The 24,976-nt window shown below is 36.7% G+C and overlaps 1 protein-coding gene and 1 long non-coding RNA gene across 13 annotated transcripts in view; both read left to right on the forward strand.

Moving 5' to 3' along the window:
- LOC115212289 (glutamate receptor-interacting protein 2) overlaps positions 1-24,976 on the forward strand; it is a 661,282-nt gene that overhangs the window by 616,335 nt on the left and 19,971 nt on the right. For 6 of the 12 annotated variants that reach the window (XM_036504756.1, XM_036504731.1, XM_036504747.1 and 3 more), the window contains 5 exons: positions 2,575-2,717; positions 4,939-4,982; positions 10,581-10,631; positions 12,022-12,051; positions 20,069-20,287. In XM_036504756.1, coding sequence (XP_036360649.1) covers positions 2,575-2,717; positions 4,939-4,982; positions 10,581-10,631; positions 12,022-12,051; positions 20,069-20,287 — 487 coding nt within the window. The remainder of the gene's footprint in view (positions 1-2,574; positions 2,718-4,938; positions 4,983-10,580; positions 10,632-12,021; positions 12,052-20,068; positions 20,288-24,976) is intronic. The other 6 variants (XM_036504740.1, XM_036504744.1, XM_036504764.1 and 3 more) reach the window with 6 other exon arrangements.
- LOC118764246 lies at positions 13,331-17,215 on the forward strand. The gene is made up of 3 exons (XR_005000047.1): positions 13,331-13,412; positions 13,823-13,825; positions 17,201-17,215. It is a non-coding gene; the product is annotated as an uncharacterized LOC118764246 (long non-coding RNA).

The following is a 24,976-nucleotide window of genomic DNA, read 5'->3' on the forward strand; positions in this document are numbered from 1 at the left end:
TGTTGTATGGATGGATGGATTTTTGTGTGAGACAACTGTTGTTATCGTTAGGCCTAACTCATCGTAAAGTCAATACCACCATGACCGATATCCAAACTACGGTGGAGAAGGCTAGCCACTGGATTTGGTTAAAAAGAGATGATGAGCGATGGCTAGAAGAATATTGAGCTTTATTTGATAACCAGTTGATCTAGCGAGTGGGACCTCATATCAGTTAGGGGAGGGGGGTGCGCATTGATGCCGTCAAGAGGTAGGCCCCGAAACGGCGCACATTCTCTCTTGATGACCCCATATACTTGCTGGCTTCCGGTATGCAGAGTTTTTGACTGGTAGCACTTGCATGTGCAAGTTGTTTCCAAGACATCTAAGTATTCTGTTGTTCAGTCAGCTGATTACTTGCTTTTTGAATTTAAGTAGCTGAGCATTACACAAGATATATGTCACCTTAATGTGATTCCTAATTAGAATCAACATGACACAGTGTGTGACAAGGCTGTACCTTTGAATTACATGTATAATCCATCTGATGAGCTTTTGTACAGTTTTTGTTGACTCAGTTTTACTCGCAAAATACTGGTTAACTCAAGCAAAAGAAAATTACAGAAAACCATGTGTATACGCACATTCTCAGTTATATATTGGAAGGGGCATTCTGTTAATAAAAACACACACTGGTTGTTGTTTATTTCTTTATTGTTAATTAGTTAATTAATCATCGGTTTGTCAAGGTCTCTCACCACACAATTGTGATCTTTTCACTATCCTGACAGTTTAAGAAACCACCTACCATGAAACTTCAAAATAACCCTTGTCCCCTTATATGTGTGTGGGATACATGTATCTGTGTTGTACACACACACACTTATATAATTTTTTATTAGTGGAAATTGAAGTAGATAAAGTAATAATAGATAAATATTGGGTTAAAACCTCTTTTGGATAGAAAATGACAATGGCTGTTCCCCGTGAGATTTGAACCCACATCTTCTGTGAACATGACAGATTTTCTACAATTGGACCAAAGCAATTCTTATGGATGATAGGGGAGAAGATGTACAGAATATGAAGGTCTTCTTGCATTTTCTCCTGCCATCTGGTGTGCTAAGTGATTAAAATGAAATCCCTATTTCTTTACTACCCACAGAGAGGATGAACAAAAACAGACACATGTATTGAGTCGATTATATCGACCCCAGTGCGTAACTGGTACTTAATTTATCGACCCCAAAAGGATGAAAGGCAAAGTCGATCTCGGCGGAATTTGAACTCAGAACGTAACGGCAGACAGAAGACCACTAAGCATTTCACCTGGCGTGCTAATATTTCTGCCAGAGCCCTTGCTTTAGGGCTTCTCAAGCCCGTCAGCATTTTGTCAGGTCGTATAGGACTCAATTTTTTTTATCTTGGTAACATGAGGCAAGATTTGAACTTTGAATGCACAGCACCAATCCAAATACTACGAGGCATGCCACTTGATGTTCTAACAATCCTGCTAAACCATCACCTGAGACTATTTTATCTACACTAAAAAGGATTAATGACAGGGTTTACTTAGTTGGTATTTGAACTCAGAGTGAAGAGAAGCTGAACAAATATTGCACAGTATTCAATCCAATATTCTATTAGGTGCAGGAGTGGCTGTGTGGTAAGTAGCTTGCTTATAGGCGGCGAGCTGGCAGAAACGTTAACACAGCCGTATTCCGTCTGCCGTTACGTTCTGAGTTCAAATTCCGCCGAGGTCGACTTTGCCTTTCATCCTTTCGGGGTAGATAAATTAAGTACCAGTTACGCACTGGGGTCAATATAATCGACTTAATCCGTTTGTCTGTCCTTGTTTGTCCTCTCTAAAAAAAAATACTGCCTTCATGGCAAATTTAATGAATAAAAGTAGCTTGCTTACCAACCACATGGTTCCGGGTTCATTCCCACTGCATGACACCTTGGGCAAATGTCTTCTACTGTAGCCTCAGGCCGACAAAAGCCTTGTGAGTGGATTTGGTAGATGGAAACTGAAGGAAGCCCGTCGTATATATGTATGTGTGTATATGTTTGTGTGTCTGTATTTGTCCCCCCAACATCGCTTGATGACCGATGGTGGTTTTTTTTTACATCCACTTAACTTAGCGGTTCAGCAAAAGAGACCGATAGAATAAGTACTAGGCTTACAAACAATAAGCCCTGGGGTCGATTTACTCGACTAAAGGCTGTGCTCCAGCATGGCCGCAGTCAAATGACTGAAACAAGTAAAAGAGAGAGAGTAAGTCCACAACTGACCACATTTGTATGTGTGTGTATGTACGTGTTTGTGTGTGTGTGTGTGTGTGTGTATGCACCCTTCTCTCCATATATATGTGTGTGTGTATAGTAAGCTCAACTAACATGCATAAACATACATTGGAACCTATCGATATATTTCATAAACACTTGTTGTTCAAGATAAACATGTTTTGATGTTTGTTGTTGGACAGGAAAAAAAATTACATACAAAACAAACCATCTTTTACATCGTTCTTTCTCTTTCTACGCAAAATTTTTCCATTTATCTTTTATTCTTTACATTTTTTATTTGATTAGAACTGGTGCCATCCATGTTGGAGACAAGCTTCTGGCAATCAATGGCAACACAACCAGAGGATGTAATTTGTCTGAAGCTATAAACATGTTGCAGCTTGCTGGAGATTTAGTGACGTTAAAAATCTCTCGAACTGTAGAAAAAAGTAAGTGAGGAAATATGTGTCTTTTTTTTCGCTTTCTTTTTCGATACTAGTATCAATATGTAGTGGAACTTCTCGGCGATGAATTAGTTGGTTAGTTAGCGTCTATTTATTCCATTCCATGTGCTTCATTCTAGTCTATTATAATGCCAGTCCAGGACTCTAGGTAGTAATATATCAATGTATTATACCAGTTAAAGAAAAGATAAATAGTTGAAGAGTTTAATAGTTCTTATATAAAATGTCTCTATGCAAGCATCATTTGAGAATGTTTGAGGAATTCTTATATATTTCCATATATTATTTTGATTTTGTATTTGGTTTGTAAGATTCTTGATGTGAACTTATGCATTGAGACATATTCTGTTGTGTCACAAGAGGGCCATTATGCCAATAATAAACACACACACACTGGTTATGTTTCACTTCTTTATTTTTACTTATCAATTGGTTAAATATTTAACCAATTAACTAATTGATTGTTTGATTAGTCATTCAGTCAGTCAATCAATTAGCTAAGTCTTTCATCATTTGCAATTTTATAAATGATATACTTTCTCTAAACCAGATCAACTTCAGGTCAATCTGTTTCAGACAGGCAAATATATTTATCATTAGAGCATGTATTTATCATAGAAAGAGTAGATAGATCTTTGGAAATTGTGCCTGTAATACTTGTTTGATTCTTTCTTGAGTTGTTTCCTTTAGCTTACTCCCCATACTTGCAATTCCTGTAAAGAGTTAAACATGTTGAAGAAGGATTGACTGTGTTGTCAGTTTGATTGTATTACAATAAATCTGAGATCATCATCATCATCATTTAACGTCTGCTTTCCATGCTAGCATGGGTTGGACGTTTTGACTAAGGACTGGCGAACGAGATGGTTGCACCAGCTCCAGTCTGATCTGGCAGAGTTTCTACAGCTGGATGCCCTTCCTAACGCCAACCACTCTGAGAATATAGTGGGTGCTTTTACGTGCCACTGGCATGAGGGCCAGTCAGGCGGTACTGGCAACGGTCATGCTCAGATGGTGTTTTTTACGTGCCACTTGCACAAGAGCCAGTCCAGTGGCACTGGCAACGACCTCGCTCAAAAGTTTTTTTCAAATGCCACCAGCCCAAGTGCTGGTAAGGCAATGCTGGTAATGATCACACTCAAATGGTACTTTTAACGTGGCACTGGCACAGAAGCTAGTTAGCTACTCTGGCAACGATCCCGCTCAGATGGTGCTCTTAGCGCTCCACTAGCACGAATGCCAGTCATCGAATTTGATTTTGATTTCACTTTCCTCAACAGGTCTTCACAAGCAGAGTTTAGTGTCCAATGAAGGAAAGGTATGCATTAGTGGGCTGGTTACACCCCTGGCATAGGCCATGGGTTATGGTCTCACTTGGCTTGCTGGGTTTTCTCAAGCACAGCATATTTCCAAAGGTCTCAGTCACTAGTCATTGCTTCGGTGAGGCCTGTTGTCTTAAATGTGCAAGAATGGCTGTGTGGTTAAAAAGTGTGCTTTGCAACCACATGGTCTCAGGTACAGTCCCACTGTGTGACACCTTGGGATAGTGCTGTTTACCATAACCTTTGGCCAACCAAAACCTTGTAAGTGAATTTGGTAGAGAGAAACTGCATGGAAGCCTATCATGTGTGTGTGTGAGCATGCCTCTTGGTATTTGTCTCCCACCACCACTTGGTAACTGATGTTGGTTTGTTTACATCCCTGTAACTTAGTGTTTCAGCAAAAGAGGCCTGTAGAATAAGTGCTATACTTAGCCCTGTCACACAGTATTCCCACTATAACAGGAATAGGTTGGACATCATCCCTGCTGGATTCCTGGTAAAGGGGTAATGAATAACACATGTAGTAAAAGAATATGGAACTATTTTTATGCTCAGGAGCGCAAGTGGAGGTAAAGTTAGACACAGGAGCCCAGGTCTGAGAGGGCTAGAAAATAAATACAGGGATTGAGTTGTTTATCTGAATACTTCAAGGCAGTGCCTCAGCATGGCCACGGTCCAATGACTGAGACAGATAAAAGATAAAAGGTTAATATAGTAAAGAATTTCTGTGCCTGGGTTTTCATCTATATTTTCGTAAAAATTGTGTAGATTAAACTTAACAATACTTCATTGTATTAGAAAAATTTTTGCGTTCATCTTTTTTTAAATGTCTTTTTATTACTTTTATTTCTTACTTATATATTTATCTATCTATTATTTTAAAGCTACAACAAAGAAAAGGTTTGAAAATGGCAAGAGAGGTTATTCCGTAAGTATTCTTGATTTACAGTTATTTTACTTTGAAAAGTATCACTTCTTTAATTGTGAATGAAACCTGTTAAGAAATACAGGGTTTTACAGTTCCCTGAACAATATGGAGGTTTCTGCTAGCAGAGTTGTTAAAGCATTAGTCAAAATGCTAGCAATATTTCTTCTGGCTCTAGTTCTGGGGATCAGATAGAAGGGTTCATGTTATCAGCTTAACCCTCTTCTTAAAGTCGCTGACCTCATGTCAAAGTTTGAAACCATATGGAAACAAGCTAACAGAATTGTTACCACATTAGACAAAACGCCTTGTGGTATTATTTTTGACTCTTTATCATCTGGGTTCAAATCCCATTGGTGTCAGCTGTACTTTATATCTTTTCAGGATCAGCGAAATAAAATACCAGTCAAGAAGCAGGGTTGATGCTATTGACTGACTCCCTCCCCTCAAATCTTCTGGTAATCTTGTACCAAATTTTGAAACTGTAAAGCTGACAGAATTACTGGTGCATTGGACATAATAATGCCTTGTTGTCCTTTTTTGGGGGGCTCTTTACATTCTAGGACCAAATCCCATTAAAGCCAACTTTCCCTTTCATCCTTTTGAAATCCATGAAATAAAGTGTGTCATGTATTGGGATCTATGTAATTGACTAACCACCTCCTCCTAAAAATTGCTGGCATTGTGCCAAAATTTGAAACAATCATTATTAAGGTAGCAAGGTGGCAGAATTGTTAGGACACCAGACAAAATGCTTAATGGCATTTCGTCTGTCTTTACATTCTGAGTTCAAATTTTGCTGCAGTTGGCTTCACCTTTCAACCTTTTGGGGATTGATAAAATATGTACCAGTTAAGTATTGAGGCTGATGTAATCGACTAGCCCTCTCCCTTGAAATTTCAGGCTTTGATCATTATTATTATTATTAAGGTGGTGAGCTGGCAGAATTGTTAACACACCGGGCAAAATGCTTAGCTGCATCTTGTCCATCTTCACATGCTGAGTTCAAATTCCACCGGGGTCGACTTTGCCTTTCATCTTTTTGGGGTTGATAAATTAAGTACCAGTAAAACACTGGGGTCAATGTAATCTACTAGTTCCCTCCCCCAAAATTTCAGGCCTTGTGCCTATAGTAGAAAAGATTATTATTATTATTATTATTCGGATGGATGAGGAGAGATGTGTGAAGAAGTACCACTCCCAAACAGTTGAAGTAGAGGTAGATCCAGGAAGACAAGGGATGAGGTGGTCAAGCATGACCTTTGAATGTTGGGCCTCACAGAGGCAGTGACAAAAGACCCTACCTCTGGCGATATGCTGTGACTCTGAAGACCTGACAAATGAAGTGAATTCATGGCTTGCAGGATGGCTTGCTGTGCTTACCTTGGATCGTAGGGCAACCTGCTGTGCTTGAGGAGACCTATTGAGTCAAGTACCTCAACATCAAAATATAAATCAAATGGAAATTGTAGTTGTGATACCCGTACTGGTGGCACGTAAAAAGCACCATTCGAATGTAGCCAATGCCAGCACTGCCTTGACTGGCATCTGTGCCGGTGGCACGTAAAAAGCACCAACTGATCGTGGCCATTGCCAGCCTCCTCTGGCCCCAGTGCCAGTGGCATGTAAAAAGTAATCACTACACTCATGGAGTGGTTGGCGTTAGGAAGGGCATCCAGCTGTAGAAACATTGCCAGATCAGACTGGAGCTTAGTGCAGCCTCCTGGCTTCCCAGACCCCAGTCGAACCGTCCAACCTATGATAGCATGAAAAATGTACGTTAAATGATTATTATTATTATTATTATTAAGACTGCGAGATGGTGGAATCATTACTGCACTGGAAAAATTGCTTAGCAGCATTTCCTCTGGATTTATGATCCAAGTTCAAATGTTGCCGAGGTTATTTTGCCTTTCATCTTTTGTAAATAAGTACCGGTTGAGTACTGGGTTGATGTAATAACTTACTCTCACCCATGGACTTGGTGGGCTTGTGCCAAAATTTAAACTCATCATCATCATCATAATTAGTACTATTATTATGACAAGCAGGCAGGAATGGTAGAGTTGGTAGAGCAGCAGACACCATCCCATGCAGTATATAGTCATTTGTCTTTACATTCTGAGTATGAATTTCATCAAAAGTTGACTTTGTGTTTTGTCTTTTACGGGTTGAGAAAATAAGTACCAGACAAATACTAAGGTCAAGATCAGCTGTCCTTTATTCACAAAATGTGTAGCCTTGTGCTTATATCATAAATCATCATCATCATCATCAGTGTTGTTGTTGTTATTATTATTATTATTATTGAGTGAGAGAGCAGTGCATGCCATCAAAGTGACACTTGGGTAAAATATATGAAGCCCAGTATACCCATCATGACTACCCGTCTGATAAGGGTACACCAGGCACATGCATCACAACCATATGTGTGCGACATGGTGATCTCATATCAAGACAAACAGCACATGACCTAGCAGGTGGGGCCCAGTTAAAATTTTCTTCTGGTCGAGTAACCCATCCCGCTCAAAAGGTCCCTGATTAAGGGTTGTTTAAGGATGTTGAACGAAACACCCATGTTTCCAGAGTTGAATTTTTCAAACCCCCAAAGAATCCTTCTCAACACATAGCTATGATGCTCCCCCACTACTTCTGCTGAGAGATGCACATATCGTCAGCCACTAAGGGACATGCTCAACTGGTTAAGGTCAAACAACTGACAAGCAAATCTGTGGTATTGAGCAGAATATTTGCTGAAGCCATCTTTTATACCAAGACAAAACAATGTACATGATAACACTTCCAATCAGTTAAGATCAGAAGCTACGAGAGCCGCTGCCTGGTACTGCATCAGGGCATTATTATTATTATTATTATTAAGACTGCGAGATGGTGGAATCATTACTGCACTGGAAAAATTGCTTAGCAGCATTTCCTCTGGATTTATGATCCAAGTTCAAATGTTGCCGAGGTTATTTTGCCTTTCATCTTTTGTAAATAAGTACCGGTTGAGTACTGGGTTGATGTAATAACTTACTCTCACCCATGGACTTGGTGGGCTTGTGCCAAAATTTAAACTCATCATCATCATCATAATTAGTACTATTATTATGACAAGCAGGCAGGAATGGTAGAGTTGGTAGAGCAGCAGACACCATCCCATGCAGTATATAGTCATTTGTCTTTACATTCTGAGTATGAATTTCATCAAAAGTTGACTTTGTGTTTTGTCTTTTACGGGTTGAGAAAATAAGTACCAGACAAATACTAAGGTCAAGATCAGCTGTCCTTTATTCACAAAATGTGTAGCCTTGTGCTTATATCATAAATCATCATCATCATCATCAGTGTTGTTGTTGTTATTATTATTATTATTATTGAGTGAGAGAGCAGTGCATGCCATCAAAGTGACACTTGGGTAAAATATATGAAGCCCAGTATACCCATCATGACTACCCGTCTGATAAGGGTACACCAGGCACATGCATCACAACCATATGTGTGCGACATGGTGATCTCATATCAAGACAAACAGCACATGACCTAGCAGGTGGGGCCCAGTTAAAATTTTCTTCTGGTCGAGTAACCCATCCCGCTCAAAAGGTCCCTGATTAAGGGTTGTTTAAGGATGTTGAACGAAACACCCATGTTTCCAGAGTTGAATTTTTCAAACCCCCAAAGAATCCTTCTCAACACATAGCTATGATGCTCCCCCACTACTTCTGCTGAGAGATGCACATATCGTCAGCCACTAAGGGACATGCTCAACTGGTTAAGGTCAAACAACTGACAAGCAAATCTGTGGTATTGAGCAGAATATTTGCTGAAGCCCATCTTTTATACCAAGACAAAACAATGTACATGATAACACTTCCAATCAGTTAAGATCAGAAGCTACGAGAGCCGCTGCCTGGTACTGCATCAGGGCATTATTATTATTATTATTATTTGTATTATTATTATTATCATTATTATTATTATAAGGGCAGTGAATTGGTAGAGTGATGAGCAACTAATACCTCGCAGCATTTGTTCTTGCTCTTTATAGTCTGGGTTCAAATCTGCCTAGGTTAACTTTACCTTTCATCCTTTCAAAGTTGCTAAAATTAAGTACCACTTAAGTACTGAAATCAGCATAATTGACTAACCCATTCACCCTTAGATTTGAAGTTCTTGTATCTAAATTACTAACAACTATTATCATAACAGTAATGGATGGCAGAATTGTTGGCTCATTGGATGAAATGTTATGCAGTATTTCATTAGATTTCTTCAACTTCTGAGATTAAAACTCACCAAGGTCAGCTTTGCCGTTGTTTATCCTTCCAGGATCAATAAATTATACTACCACTCAAAAATTATACTACTACTCCAAAATGTTTGGCTAAGTACATCATTATAATTTTAAGTGTCTACTTTATCATGTCTGCATGGGTTGGACAGTTTATTGAGGCAGATTTTCTGTGGCCGGATGCTCTTCCTATTACTGATCCTTACCTCTTTCCAAGCAAAGCAATATTTCCCCATGCTCAAAAATGTTTTTGCAGAATATTGGAAATGAATCACGAGGATAAGACAAGAAGACGCAAATACTCTCTTTCTCTCTCTCTCTCTCTTACGTGTGTGTATATATATATATATATATATAAGAATTTTTTGCATAATGAGATAAAAAAACTAAGGCTGTGTAGATATTAGAACATTTATAGATAGGTCTTACAGCTGTTTCCAGGGTATTTATTAATTATATCCCTTCATCGGAGACAGTGTGAGAGGATGGTTAAGTAAGAATTAATTTAGATGGGATACAAAATAGAAAGTGAGGTGGAGGAATGAAAATTGATGTGAGATATGTAAGGATATTGAATTTGTAGATCCATTTTTTTAGGCAGAATGGTATATATGTAAGATTCCAATACCCTATGCAAAAAATCCAACAGCATTTAAAATTATATATATATATATATATATATATATATATATATATATATATATATGACAGGCTTCTTTCACTTTCTATCTTCCACATCTACTTAGAAGACCTTAATCACCATGGGGATATAGAAGAAGATAATTCACTTACCCAAAGTGCCATGCAGTGGAACTGAATTGAAAACCATGTGGCTGGAGATCAAACTCCTTGTTTCACAACCATTCCCTGTACTTTATTATAAATCATTAGTGTCTTCCTATCAGGTATTAATCATTTTACCCAGTCCTTCTTTCCCAGTATGGCAGCCCTCTGGAAATCCCTACTGGGGCTGACTTCCAACAGTTTAAGAGGAACATCCATGGTATCAATGTTACTATTATAGGTGGACCTGTAAAGGCCTTGTACAAGTTAAAAAGCAGTGGTTGCAGTTAACAGAAACAATTGAATTTCATACTAAATCCTATCAAATATTAAGTTTTGGCTTTTATACACTCAGTTCAGCTCCTGCAGAAGCTAACTTTCCTTTTCATGCTTCTAGGTTTGAGACTGATACAATAAAAACATATCTTAAGCAAGTTAGAAGCAGTTTTACTTTATTTTTATTGTGTTGATTCTATTTTTTCATATATTTTTCTATCTAAACTAAATTATTTTTCTTGTGACTCAAGTTTCATGCCACTGAAATCATCAGGCAAGAACTGTCTTCTTTCGGTATTCAGGTTGGTTTTATATACTTTGAAGCTGGTTTATCCTTTTGTCTATGGCTATCTTTTTTTAATTGGTTGGGTTCTAATGCTGTTTTGTTGTTGTTTTATTGAGATATTTTCTATAGTTGTTGTCATTTCATTTGTCAATTTATTAGTGGTTCTAATTTTTATTGGTTGGCATCATTGTTGTATGTCTACATTTATTTTTTTTTTTAAATTATGCATCTGTAAATTTATTTTTCTTAAATTATCTTTTTATTGTTTTCTATTGACTATTTCAGTCATCTTTTTTCTTTCTGCTTGTCAACTGTATTGTTATATCTTGTTTTGTCAAAGTTGTTTATTTGTTTATCATTTATTTATTGGCCAATTCAATAGTCATTCTCTATCTGCTTGTTAATTATGTCATTAATATCCTGTTTTGTGAAATTGTCTGCTTTGAAGTCTGTCAACCTTATAACTTCTAATTTTATATATAAAGTTGCTAAAATTGTTTTTGATATATTCTGTAAGGAGTTTGTATTTGTTACGTGGTGTCTTTAAACTGTTGTTCTTTTCTATGATCTAATTTGTTGATCACTTTGTTTCATTGATCTATTAGTGTTGGCAGTTTTGAGTTTCCGCTGCTATTTTCACTGACATTATTTAATAGGATGTTTACCTTGATTGCAGTTCAGACAAGTCTTAAAAAGGGAATTTATTCTGGTGCCTGCAGTGGGACATCATCTCAGTTCTTCTGTTGAACAGGCTTATTTCATGCATAATTGTAATGTTTTTCTGTTTCATAGTGGCATATCTAAGAACCATTTGTGTATTAAAAGGCATACCTATTATTGCCAGCTTTATATTATCCTCCCTTAGTCCCAACGTTCTTTGATGAATAGGTGGTAGGAGTGATGAATGAACTGACCAACCAACAGATAATACATGAATGGGAACGCACAAACATACACACACCTACATGCACACACATGCTGAAGAGAAATACATTCTTTAACCTAATTATCTCTGTATGTGTGTGCTTAGATCAAGGAAAAGTGCTGGCCAATTCGTCTACATTTATGTAGTTTCCACAGTCAGTTGTGATAGACATAGCTAACCCCAGATATTAGCATTTTTGATACCAACCCGTCTGAGACAGCCTTTGATTCGATATATTTATATGTAAATGTAGTGAATTGCTTCAAATACTTGATTATTTAAAAAATTGACTAAAGCCTATAGAGAGTATTTATTTCCTTAGAAATGTGGTTTCAAAAGAGTTAAACCCATGATAATTTGTAAATATTAAGTACTGTTTGTTGAGATCAAGTATTCTGAAGTAAAAATCATTTTTTAAATAATGATATTCACTTTTGTCTTAATCTTCATTCAGTACTAAATCACTTCAAATTTCTTTCAGCAAGCATCACCACTGCGCCACCAAGTAACTGTGAGTGTATCAATGGTTTATGATTTTGGGTTCTTTGTTTTGTTTTGTATTTTTTTTTACCAAGAAGCTCATGACTTAACAGTTTCCCCATTCCTCTATTGATACAAACTACTATATTTCAAATTATGTATGATTATTTTTTTCATTCCCCTGGCTTGTATCTTCAAATGTGCTCTCCATCTTATCGTGCTTAATTACATTCTTCAAAATGCTTACATTCTACCATGTGATATTCATTGCAATTGCAATAGCTATAACATGAATACATTGGTAGTTGTAGTAGTAGTGTGTGTGGTGGCACTGATCCATTGCTCTACAAGAATTTTATCCACCTTTAGAAACTAAAATTTGGTAAATTTTTGGCAATCATTTGCTAATACTGATGACTAATTTTGGGCTATTTCCATGAAGTTCAGTATTCCCTCTCTATTTTACTCTTTTACTTGTTTCAGTCATTTGACTGTGGCCATGCTAGAGCACCACCTTTAGTTGCGCAAATCGATGCCAGGACTTATTCTATCAGTCTCTTTTGCTGAACTGCTAAGGTACGGGGACGTAATCACACCAGTATCAGTTGTCAAGCGATGTTGGGGGGACAAACACACACACACACATATATATATATATATATATATATACACACACACGACAGGCTTCTTCCAGTTTCCACCTACCAAATCCACTCACAAGGCTATGGTCGGCCTGAGGCTATAGTAGAAGACACTTGCCCAAGGTGCCACGCAGTGGGACTGAACCCAGAACCATGTGGTTGGTAAGCAAGCTACTTACTACACAGCCACTCCTACACCTATTCATCATGTTAGACTGACAAAAATGTTTCTATCAGTATTTTCTCCCATTCCATTTTAGGATGGTGTCTTCCTAATTCAGAAAGCCATTGATATCACCTAAATCTCATAACTCTCTGGACTGCTGGATCACCATTAGAGATTTTGTCTTCATATAGCACAATTAGAATATCAGCTTCTTAGCTTGTGTGTGTGTATTTTATTATTTATATATAACTATATCATAGCCTCATGATATCAAATTACCACATGATTTTGCACCAAAGATGAAGATCCAACTTTACCATTAGAAATGTGTAAAAGGAATAATAGGGCATCATGTATGCATATATATTTATATGGAAAAAGTTGACAGTGATTTTGAAGTTTTGGCTTGCTCACCATCCTGTATCTGATGTCAGTGAGCAAGCCTAGACATCAAGGTCTTTGTCAGCCTTTACATTGTAAAACTTGATATACATTCTACTAAAAAATATTGAGTGATCCTTCTCAGTTTAATGTTCAATTGTTCTGATATATAACTTCACATAAAAACAAACATTTATATACAGGGTATTTGGGCTAAATTTGACAGCTTGCATAAGAAAAAGAAATCAACAAATACGGACTAGATTATGGTTGGGAGATAACAGTTTTCTCAAAGTGGCTTTTCCCAGCTTCCATCATGACCTCAAGATAGCTTCAGAACCTGACGCAGACTCCTCTTTGAACACTTCATTGGTCTTGGTGTTACAGGCAACATGGTTGGTGTTTTTCTCAACCTTGCCCCAAGTAATACTTGGAATAACAATGGGGAAATTAGGCCTGAAATTGGGGCTGGTGAAGTTGTAGAAATTCTCCAACATTTACTTCTGACTCTTTCTGGACATATAACAAGGAGCCAAATCTTGTTCCCACACATATGGCCTACTAGCAGCAACCCTCTCCAGCCGTGGATTGACCACAGTCTCCAGCAGCTTCAGATAGTCATCTGAATTGACCCTAAGGCCCATTTAAAGACGTGGGGATGAATCCCGGTGTGCAGACGCAGTCAGAATACCTTCTAGGTCCCTTCCTGCTAGCCTCAGCTTTGTAGTCTTTGTTTCTTTGTTGCTGCTGTCAACATCATGTCTTACAGCCTTTACAGAGTTTACAGAGCATTAAGCAATAATCATGGTGTTGCCATTTTGATACCCAGTGCAAATCATCGTGATACAGTTAACTCTTTTCCAATATTCAAATAGCTTCCAGTCTTCCATGTTAGCTAACTTTCTCTCAACTACAAATCTAATTATTATTAATTCCAATACTACATAGGTGTAGGAGTGGCTGTGTGGTAAGTAGCTTACTTACAAACCACATGGTTCTGGGTTCAGTCCCACCGTGTGGCACCTTGGGCAAGTGTCCTCTACTATAGCCTCGGGCCAACCAAAGCCTTGTGAGTGGATTTGGTACACGGAAACTGAAAGAAGCCCGTTGTATATATATATGTGTGTGTGTGTCTGTGTTTGTCCCCCAACGTCACTTGACAACTGATGCTGGTGTGTTTACATTCCTGTAACTTCTCGGTTTGGCAAAAGAAACCGACAGAATAAGTACTAGGCTTACACAGAATAAGTTCTGGGGTAGATTTGCTCGACTAAAGGTGGTGCTCCAACATGGCCACAGTCAAATGACTGAAACAAGTAAAAGTAATACTATTGACTGTTCACCAATATATCAAGCTGTTCCTGAAAAAAATCAAATAAAAAAATCATCAAATTTAGCCCAAACACCATGTGTGTGTGTGTGTGTGTGTGTGTGTGTGTGAGACAGTTATTTATGAATTTGAAGTTGGTACCCTGCTCATCAGTGGTCTCACTGTTTACAACATCACTAACCTATAGTGAATATTTACATAGGTGGACAGAGCTATTTGACAGCATACACGACCATTTTGGGGACAAATATTTTGCTTTAGGCTATGTTATTGTGCCAGTGAAGCATCATATTAAGTTGTAACAAAAGAAGAAAATGAATAGTTTAAAACTAATGCATTCATGAGTAATGGACACACTGAAGATAGGTTGAAGACAGCTCAAAGATAGATCCAACATCTCAATCAATGGTTCACTGTATTGTTGAAGGTATGACAAGAAGTGTTTGTGCATACAGCTTTTGATCTTGAGAGCTATTTCTCAGACTAAGTTCAGTTAGGTAAGTGTGCAATCTAAGGCATTCTTCCCGGATAAACATATATAGATTTAGCACTGCTAGATTTAGACATCATCTCATCCTAAACTATAACCCTTAGGTGTTACTTATTAAAAAAAGAAAAAAGACCAAAACGTCTCCTAAAATTTAAAAACGTGCTTTTTAATTATTTTGAAGCCTTTGAGTTGTAAGGCCCTAAACCAAAGTTTGTTTAGCATATTCTTAAACCCAGCACTAATTCTATGATGTTTCTGATTGTTGATAAACAAAATTCTCTACAATCATTCATAAACCACAATTTCCTGAATAAGCTACCATCTATAAGTCATAATAATTTCCAGAATATTTTTACTCTAAAAGTATAAATACAGTCGTTTTGAATTTACTATTGTTTTATTTGAAGTAGAATATAAACAAAACAAACAAAAAACATTCATAGAATCTTTTGTCTCAACTAAGTATTATTTTTAATTAAAAATTCTTCTATTTTACATAAATAGCTCTAACATTGACATACTCTATGCAATAAATCAGTCTGAGTAATTTTAGTATCACATTTTTATGGTGTATCAGCAGTTTGCATGCAATAAAAACATATCTCTAAAGTAACAAGAGTAAAATTAAGACAACAGACATTGATATTGTTAAATAAACAAGGAAAACAACTAAAACCTTGTGTGTGTACGCGTGGGTGTAAAATATATATATATATATATATATATAGGAGCAGGCATGGACATATGATTAAGAAATTCATTTTGATACCATGTAGTTTAGTGTTCATTTCCACTGCATGGACACTGTCAGCTATTTTCTATGATAGATATCGGTTGAGTTGACCAATGCCATGTATAAAATTTGATCGACAGAAACCAGAGGTTCATTGTATATATATGTACATGTGAGCATATGTGAGTGTGTGTGTGTATACACATACACATATATATGGCTCATGTCAACACGATGGAGATACACACACATTATATATATCTGTCTTTCTTTCTATCTATCTATATATATATACATACATACACACACACACACACATTGTGCGATGGGTAAATTGTTGCCATTGTATATTTTTAATTTCACACAATTTATCCATCGCACACTGTATATATATACATAAATATATATATATATATTATATATATATATATATAAATTAAATAATGAGGGTAGAAATTAATATCAATCGACATCAATTTAAACCAGTGGTCTAGCATATTCAAAAAATCTGAAGATTTAAAAATTATATTACAATTAATAAGAGGAATGACCACTAAAGTGGATTCCTATATGCTAAAGATAGACGTCAAATTGCCTTACCATGAAGAGTATGTTCTTAAGAAAAAAATCTCAGTAAACGCCAGAATGTAAAAATAAGCAAGACAAATGAAAATGAAAATAAGCAAGACAGTCTAGGGTATTCATTCATGATATGGGCAATGGTTTCATCCACCCTTTCGCAGATGCAGCATTGCAGATACACTTGTTCATTCCTAAGGTTGACTTCCAGTTTTTGGCCAAAGCTTGGTCTTGTGCTGCCACTATAGTGCTCTCAGTCTCTTCTTTTAGTGTTCCTTTCATCAGCCAAGCTCACCTTCTCCTTCTTCTCCTCCTCCTCCTCCATTAAGGTGGCAAGCTGACAGAACTGTTAGTTAGACAAACTGCTTGGCTGCATTTCATCCATCTCTATGTTCTGAATTTAGTTTCCACCAAGGTCTTCTTAGCCTTTCATACTTTCAGGGTCAATAAAATAAGTTGCATTCCAGCACTGGGGTCAAAGTTATTGATTAGCCTCCTCCTCAACAATTTCAAGCTTTGTGCCTATTGTAGAAAACATTATTATTATTATTATTATTATTATTATTATTATTATATGTAATGTGCCTGTAGCTGCTTACTCTTGTTCTTACTTAGCCTTATTGATGCGCATACACATTTATTTATTTATTTATATTCTATACTCTATGAGACACACTGTGACTACATATTAAGCATGAAATTTTGATGGACAGTTTTATTTTTATATCACTTTAAAAGTTGAAGTTTGTATCAAAGAATCAGGAATGGTCTCAGATGGGTTGCTATCAAAAGGATTAAAGACAAATATCTGCAATAGGCAGAGTTAATTTTATAACAACTAGACAAGCTGATCTAGTTAGTTTCTGTATATAAGAGAGTTTTCATAACTTTATACTTTTAACCTATTTAGTTCTTTATATTCTGTTGTGTCTGGGGAGAGTCATTTTCTTTTTGTGCCTTATAATTTAACACACTCACCTGTAAAATTTCCACTTATTCCTTTTTTTTTTATTTTCCTAAAATTTTTGTTGCGTCTTGCAACCTTTTCAATAGTCTTGACTCTGCCTGTTAAATAAGTGGAAATTTTTACCGGTGAGTATGTTAAATTATAAGGCACAAAAAGAAAATGACTCTCCCCAGACACAACAGAATATGCTTCAACACACGAACTCACATAAAGAATCTACCAAACCAAATCCCAAACGAAATAGTTCTTTATAATTTGACATAAAAAAAACATTATTTGTCAATGATTCCATTGGTATTTTATAGGTTTTCTTGCTATCCATTCTATACTTTACATTTATCACAAATATATATATATATAAAAACATTTATTTTTTTGTCTCTCATGACTATTTTGACAATATTCTATGGCCAAATACCTTTCCTGATGCTAACTATTTTGGTATACCTTTGAACACCTGGAATATAGTGGGTGTGTCCGTTTTTTAAGGTCATTTGTATGAATTTAAAATAAGACACTGAAAACAAACTGATACAAATAATCTTGAGAATTCTTTTATCACACCTATTCAACGAATCTGCCATTAGCACCAATAACTGCTTCAATGCATGAACAAATCAGATGATCTTTATCACATTTTTTGGACATTGGGCTTTTTATGGTACACTTGAGAGATTGTATGGTGTTATGGGTGTGTCAATTGACCTCTCTCTTGACTATGCCTCATATCTAATAGTCCAGTGGATTGAGGTCTGGTGAGCTAAGAGGCTGGGTCTGGAAGAACATGATCATGGAGATTGGCACAGATCCACCTCAAGTTGTCCAACCTTTATGAAATGGTGCAGTCTTGTTGAAAGATGTAAAGTCTTTTGTTGTATACTCTGTCTATCCAGGGCCTCACAACTTTTTCCAACATCTCTGTGTAAACAGTGACATTGACTGTTAAGCCCCATGAAAATAAAAGTGACACCAAAGCATTCCAGCCTCTTGGTGTTTAGCAAGCGCTTTGCACAGCTTGAGCAATTCTCTCTTGTCACATCTGACATAGACTGAACCCTTTGCATCACATGAGTCTTGTATCAGATATCCTCATGCACAATTCTACTGAGGGTGCATTCTGAGACCTTTAGGTCTTTCACAATGGCTCTGATTGACTTTCCCAGGCTTTATCAGTTATTTCCTGGACTTTCTGCACAAAGTCACATGTTAGGATGCTATTAGAACCCTATGCATGCATTTTGCAGCTAGCTACTGATGTTGGATCCCTGTCAGCAGCTTCCAGCTCCTTTCAAATTTTCACAATCCTTCTCTGTATTACTATGTGGCGCTTTTGAGGCAATGATTACAGCGTGCCTTTTTATTTGCCAAGTCAACCCAATATCTGACATTATTTAAAAAAGAACATTTTAAAAAATGTAAGAAGAAAGTTAGAGCTCTTGAAAGAGGTGTCCTAAAAGAAAATAATGCACCCTGTGCATGATGTTTCAACTAAACCCATATTTCAATGAGCTGGTCAAATACACTATTCAAACTGGTTAAAGTTTGGATAGTGTATTCAGGAGTCTCATTATCATTTTGGTACCAGCGCATCAACTGTGAAGTTTGAATAATGTAGTAAACATACTTCCAAAAAATGATTTAACCTTTTTGCTATCAGAGACACACAGCCTTTCATCATCATCATCTGTTTTCTATGATAGCATGGGTTGGACGGTTCGACCAGTGTCTGGGAAGCCAGAAGGCTGCTCCAGGCACCAGTCTGATCTGGCAGTGTTTCTACAGCTGGATGCCCTTCCTAATGCCAACCACTCCATGAGTGTAGTGGGTGCTTTTTACGTGCCACCGGCACAGGTGCCAGGGGAGGCTGGCAGCGGCCATGATCCGTTGGTGCTTTTTACGTGCCACCAGCACAGAAGCCAGTCAATGCGGCACTGGCATCGGCCACATTCGAATAGTGCTTTTTACGTGCCATCAGCTTTGTTTCAATTAATTTTGAAAATAGTGAAGAATTTGCTAAAATAACTGTCATTTGGTCTTTGGAACATAAATTGACATAAAATTTTCACAGAAGGTTTCAATTTTGATCTTTTTGTAACAGTAAGTTTGTATCATAGAACCAGGGTTAGTCTCAAGCAGGTTGGTATCAAAAGGGTAACACCAATGTTTTAACAGAAATTTTGAGGGATCTTCTTTGCAATCACCCTACCTGCTGAAATAGCAACAAATCTCCCAAAATTACACCTTACATTTTAACAGGGAAAGACACTTTGGATAATGTGGTACTAGATATACTGTCTGAATAAAAAAAATAGGGTCACTTTTGCTGGAATTTTTTTGATTATAGTCTGAGTAAATCAGAAAGACCTTGACTTTACTCAATGCAACAAAATTTTAGATAACTACAGTTAATATTTCAAGCACATTTTGACAAAATTCCAAATTATTGCCCACAGTGATATAGAGATAACCCTCCTATTATGGTAACGAGGGACAATGAATTTAAAACAAAGAAATAAAATATTACCTTTTTATTTTTTAACTAATTTTTTTTTACAGGGTTTCTTCTCAATCTCCTTTGTTCTGTAAATTTCTTTATGCAGATATTCTTCTTAGCAGGGACTTTAGGTGTGTATGTATGTGTGTATACGTATCGTATATATATATGCACACAGAAATACACAGCCCTATCTATGCAGGTTTACAAGGGGGTGGGTTTCCCCTCTTATGTACAGCTATCTTTAACGGTTGTTTTGTGCTTCAGCATCAACTTCCACCTCCTCCACCTCAGCATCTTCGTCAATTGTCACGACAGCCTGCTCGATGCCGCCGGCCAATCTCTTCAGCATTGGCACTGATGTCGGCATCAGCAAGCCAGAGGAACAGTCGTGGCAGCCACTACAGACATTCGGATGAGACTTGTTCAGTCAATAGCTTCAAATACCAATCTTACCAAACCAACACAGAGAACAGGCCAAAAGGTGTAAGCATTGGTAATCTTTAGCATATTGAGAATCTTCAAGTAATTAGATGCTAAAAGACTGCTTCCATTGTTTTGTTCTCTAACATTTACTACACTCACATTTTGGACTTTGGCACCAGCAAATGACTTTGGATTTACCCTTATTTTGCTGCCAAGTTGTTCAGTTGTTCATGTTTAGTCAATTAACCAAATAATTAGTTTTTCTTCTTATGCTGGTTGGTTGTTTTTTTTAATTTTCTTTTTAACTTTGCGCTGCATCCTTCACAATAAAAAAATAAACAACTTGTACACTTCTTCTTAGCTTGCATGTGATAATGTTACAGTTCCATGTTGATAGGTTGTGTATGTGTGTAATATATATACATATATATATATATTTGTGTGTGTGTGTGTGTGTGTGTATATATATCACAAATAAGAAAATGGAGGAGAACAATAGGTGGTTCAAATGTCCAAAAGTTGATGAACCACCTATTGTTCTCCTCCATTTTCTTATTTGTGATATAAATTAATGGTAAAATATCTCTTTACCTTCACCCATTTAGCACATTAGGTAATGTAATTGCAATGCAATAAAAAACACTTGTGCATTAATAATTGGGTATTCTACCAGCAGTATATTGGATAGATATTATCCCTTAGTGAGTTGAATTCACAACCCCAAACTTTCTTGGGGTTATATATATAATGTGTGTGTGATAATAGCTATCATGATGATGTCAAGAATATTCATCTCTTTGGTGTTGTGACTAGTGCATGTTTTGGTGGAGTTGAGAGAAAGAAAGAGAAGTTGGATAGGAATACTTAAATTAAACTGGCATGAACCCAGCCAGCTCCAAGAAGCTGATGTAGTGGCAGAAAAGGCAGGCAGAGGAGACAGCATACTTATGGGCCAGAGAATGGATGGAGCATATTTGTGAGTAACCTTATAGCTATTAGTGTACTGACCCTTTTCCAGATGCTGTCGAGGAAGTTTGTATGCAACAACAGCAGGACCATCTCAGATGTGAAACAAATATTCCATTGTTCACCTTGCAAGTGCATTTTAGTGAAGCAATAATTTTTAAGGACTGAAGCATCTTCTGGCTCTAAAGAGAACCGGTTATTGGGATGCAGTTCTAGCTTTGTTAATGATGTGCTTTTATTAAGAGAAATCCTCAGTGTTAGTGAAAACCAGCTGAGTGCTGCTCATGATTAAATGATGTGTGGTGGAATATTGTTTTCTTGATAGGAGCAGCATATGTATTTTCTTGCTGTTCAGAGAAACAAGGCTGACATATCCCTTTGGAGGGTTTTACTTTCAAGGTCTCCGTGTGTGCTAAGTCATGTGGTGTTCAAGATGTGAATGGATGATGTATGGTTAGAGAGGAATGGAAAGTTGAATCATTACATAGAACTGTGTTACTGAGTGTGGTTGCAAGTAAGACATTGAAGTATGGAGGTATGAAGCTGGAGATAGAACCAGACCCTGAGGCATATCAGGTTTATAGAATGAGCAACAGAAAGAACTCCATCATTACACACGGCAGTAATGTATTGTGATGGGAAACTCATTTCAAGAGATGAGAGATGGATTGTGTCCTAGGCAGGAAGTTTTGATTAGACATGATCAAAATCTCTGCTGGTGTTGAGGTCATCAACATTGCTTTCACCACATTCCTCCACAATGGGAGCTCACTTGTGTGTAAGCCACATATAGAGATATGTAGATCACTAGTGAATTTGGCTTTGCAGAAACCATACTGGTGGTTATTAAAGAGAGAGAGATTCAAGGCAGTAGAGGACATCTTTAATGGCTGTCTCCATTCTCTTAGATCTGTTACAATTGAATATAGTTGGCAGGGTCAGGGAGATGGGATACAGTGTAGCATGTAGATCCTATTGAAATGGTCGATAAGTTTAGGGGCTAGCTGTGGGCACAGTGTGTAAGGAGGATGGATGAGACACCATCAGGACTGGTGGTCTTGTCTTGAAGTGACCAAAATTACTTTCATACTTTGTGTGTGCAAAGGGATAGAACTGAAGGAGTACAAGGGTATGGAATTGCCTCAGGCTATTTGCCAATTGTGTACAATGGGGAGTCAGTTGCAAAGCTTTCACTGCTGGAGTACTACATGCAGAAACATCACTGTCATGAAATGGAAGGAAAGAGGACCCTGCAAAATTGACAGGAATCTTGTTTTGGCTAGGGACCAAAATGATTATTGGAGTTTAGAATGTGGGATAACTTAAGAGCTATTTAATGCACATATGTGTATGCATGCATGCACGTACACAAACATGTGCACACACACACACACACACAAAGCTTCTTTTCAGTTTCTGAATATCAAATTCACTCACAAGGTTTTGATTGGTACTTACCAAAGATGTCACACCATTGAATTGATGCTGAAACCATATGGTTGGGGAGTGAAATTCTCAACTACACAGTCATAAGATATATGTATATATATATATATATATATGTGTGTGTGTGGGCAAATATATGTTTGTTTTATATTAGTCTTTTCATGCTGTCATGGGTTAGAAGAATGCCTATTGTGGTATTGTTTGAAGAGCCAAATGCCCTTCCTGCAACCAACACTGAACAGTTTTTCAATTAAGGGATTTTTCTTAAGATGAGTGTGTGTGTATTACATCCACATATATACACACACACAACACACAAATATATCAGAGCACTATCAAATAAGAAAATAGTTTACAAATGGAAAGAAAGTTGACTATTTTGATTTGTTAGTTCACATCAGTTGTAGTTATTCCTTAACCAAAGATGTGATGACAGAACAATCATTGCTTAAATGGCTGCCTGTTTGCTTGCTGAAGAAAACTTCTCTCCTGCTAAGTGTGTGGGAGGGCCCACAGGAACCACACTCATCTCTTCCATTGAATGGATAATAACATTTATGTATACATATTTTTATTTTATGAGAGAGAGAGAGGTGGAACAGAGGTATAGGTGTAATTAAAAAGCAATCACTAGTAAACAATATAAATAACAAAATCTAAAGGTTTCCTTGACAGAAAGGAAACTCCACTTCACACACACAGTACACTCTCACTCTCTTTCTCACACATACACACACATAATATTAATTTATATTAATGAATATGAGATAATTATTACTGCTAATATGCTGTCATTCTCAAATTGTATCTTTAATCTGCTCCATATCTTCTGACCAAATAACACTTTACATCTAGCCAATCAGCATGCTCGTTTTTACCTCTCACTTTTATGTAAACACCATCTGCATTCAACTAGATTGAGACATGTTTGTTTATATAATAGTGGTTAGATTAGATTAGCATTAGCTAATGCCAATCCAATCAAACTTCAAGAATTTTGCTATCATGTTTTATTAAGAACTATTTCAATAAATTTTTGTTTTCATTCTCTGTTACATGTGTGAACAAAAAACGTGGCACTTTTCATCAGGGGTCTTGTAGCACATTGTCGTATTGCCTACTCTGTTGAAAGATTCCAGAAAATTATAAAATATCTTGATATATCATTGATAAATCACAAACAAATTATTGAGGTAAAAATAACTCACCAGAGTCATATGATTGATAGAGGTTTAATATACATATACTATATTAAAAATAAAATTTCTAAATTCAAATTTAAGAATTTCTAATTTAGGATTTTATTAATCTATTAGATACATAGTGGTGGACTGCGTCTAATAATATTGGTTGCCAGAAGACTAAGGGGGCCCACCTGAAACTACACACAATGCTATCATTTAATTTTTTTTTTTTTTGTTACAAGTATTCTTTTTGAGTGTCTACAAACACAGCCAGGCTGAAATAATTAATGCTTTCTTCCGAGAGTGAATAAAAGATTCTCAAACTTGAGGGGATGGGCCTCTTAGATAATAACATAGGCACTCCCATATATGGATTCTAATGGTGAAGCGGCCCACTTGCCATCAGGCAAGCTGGCAACCTAGCCAGTCTGCCACTGGATACATATTCCTGATTATCAGGAAATACATATTTAATTTCATTAGTTTTGCATCCAATCTACTGAAGAGAATGCTGTAAAAATATTATCAGCCTATATATATATAAAACAATTACAGCACGGAAGGCATATTAGCCATTCAAAGACTGTTAAATACTAAAAATGAGAAGATACTATTAAGGAACAATTTAAGGGAAGTGGGGATAAACTTACGTTTCTTAACCTTGTTAAATGAAGATTATTGTTAATTTTGTGTTTATAGCTAAATAAAAACAAAAAAAACTATGTCTAGTGAGGGTAGTCAAATAGGAGGGAAGCTAGCGGGCATTAAACTGAGTGCCTAATCCATCTTCCAGTTCAATAATAGGGACTTGTTGAGATGCACACATCTTGTAAAAATTTCTAATCTCAAATTTAGAATGTTGCTGCAGTTTTTCAGTCTAATAGGGTTGTGTTTCCTTTTGGCTATAAAAACCTGCACTTTTTTGATCTATTAATATATAGCCTAGATCTCTATGATGCTCCATATATATGTAGTATACTGCTGTTTTCGAGGACCTAGTTATAGCTAACTAGCTTTGTGCTTTTCTTTTTTCCTATGTGCTTGAAAAAAAATGGTGGTTGGCATATCTTGTTTGGAAGTCATTTTTACAAAGTCCAGTGTATTTAAATTCATGGAACAGAGGTGACTTCAGCTTTGTAGATGCTTGAGCTAG

Source organism: Octopus sinensis, linkage group LG1 (assembly GCF_006345805.1).
Source record: "Octopus sinensis linkage group LG1, ASM634580v1, whole genome shotgun sequence".
NCBI classification, from domain to species: Eukaryota; Metazoa; Mollusca; class Cephalopoda; order Octopoda; family Octopodidae; genus Octopus; species Octopus sinensis.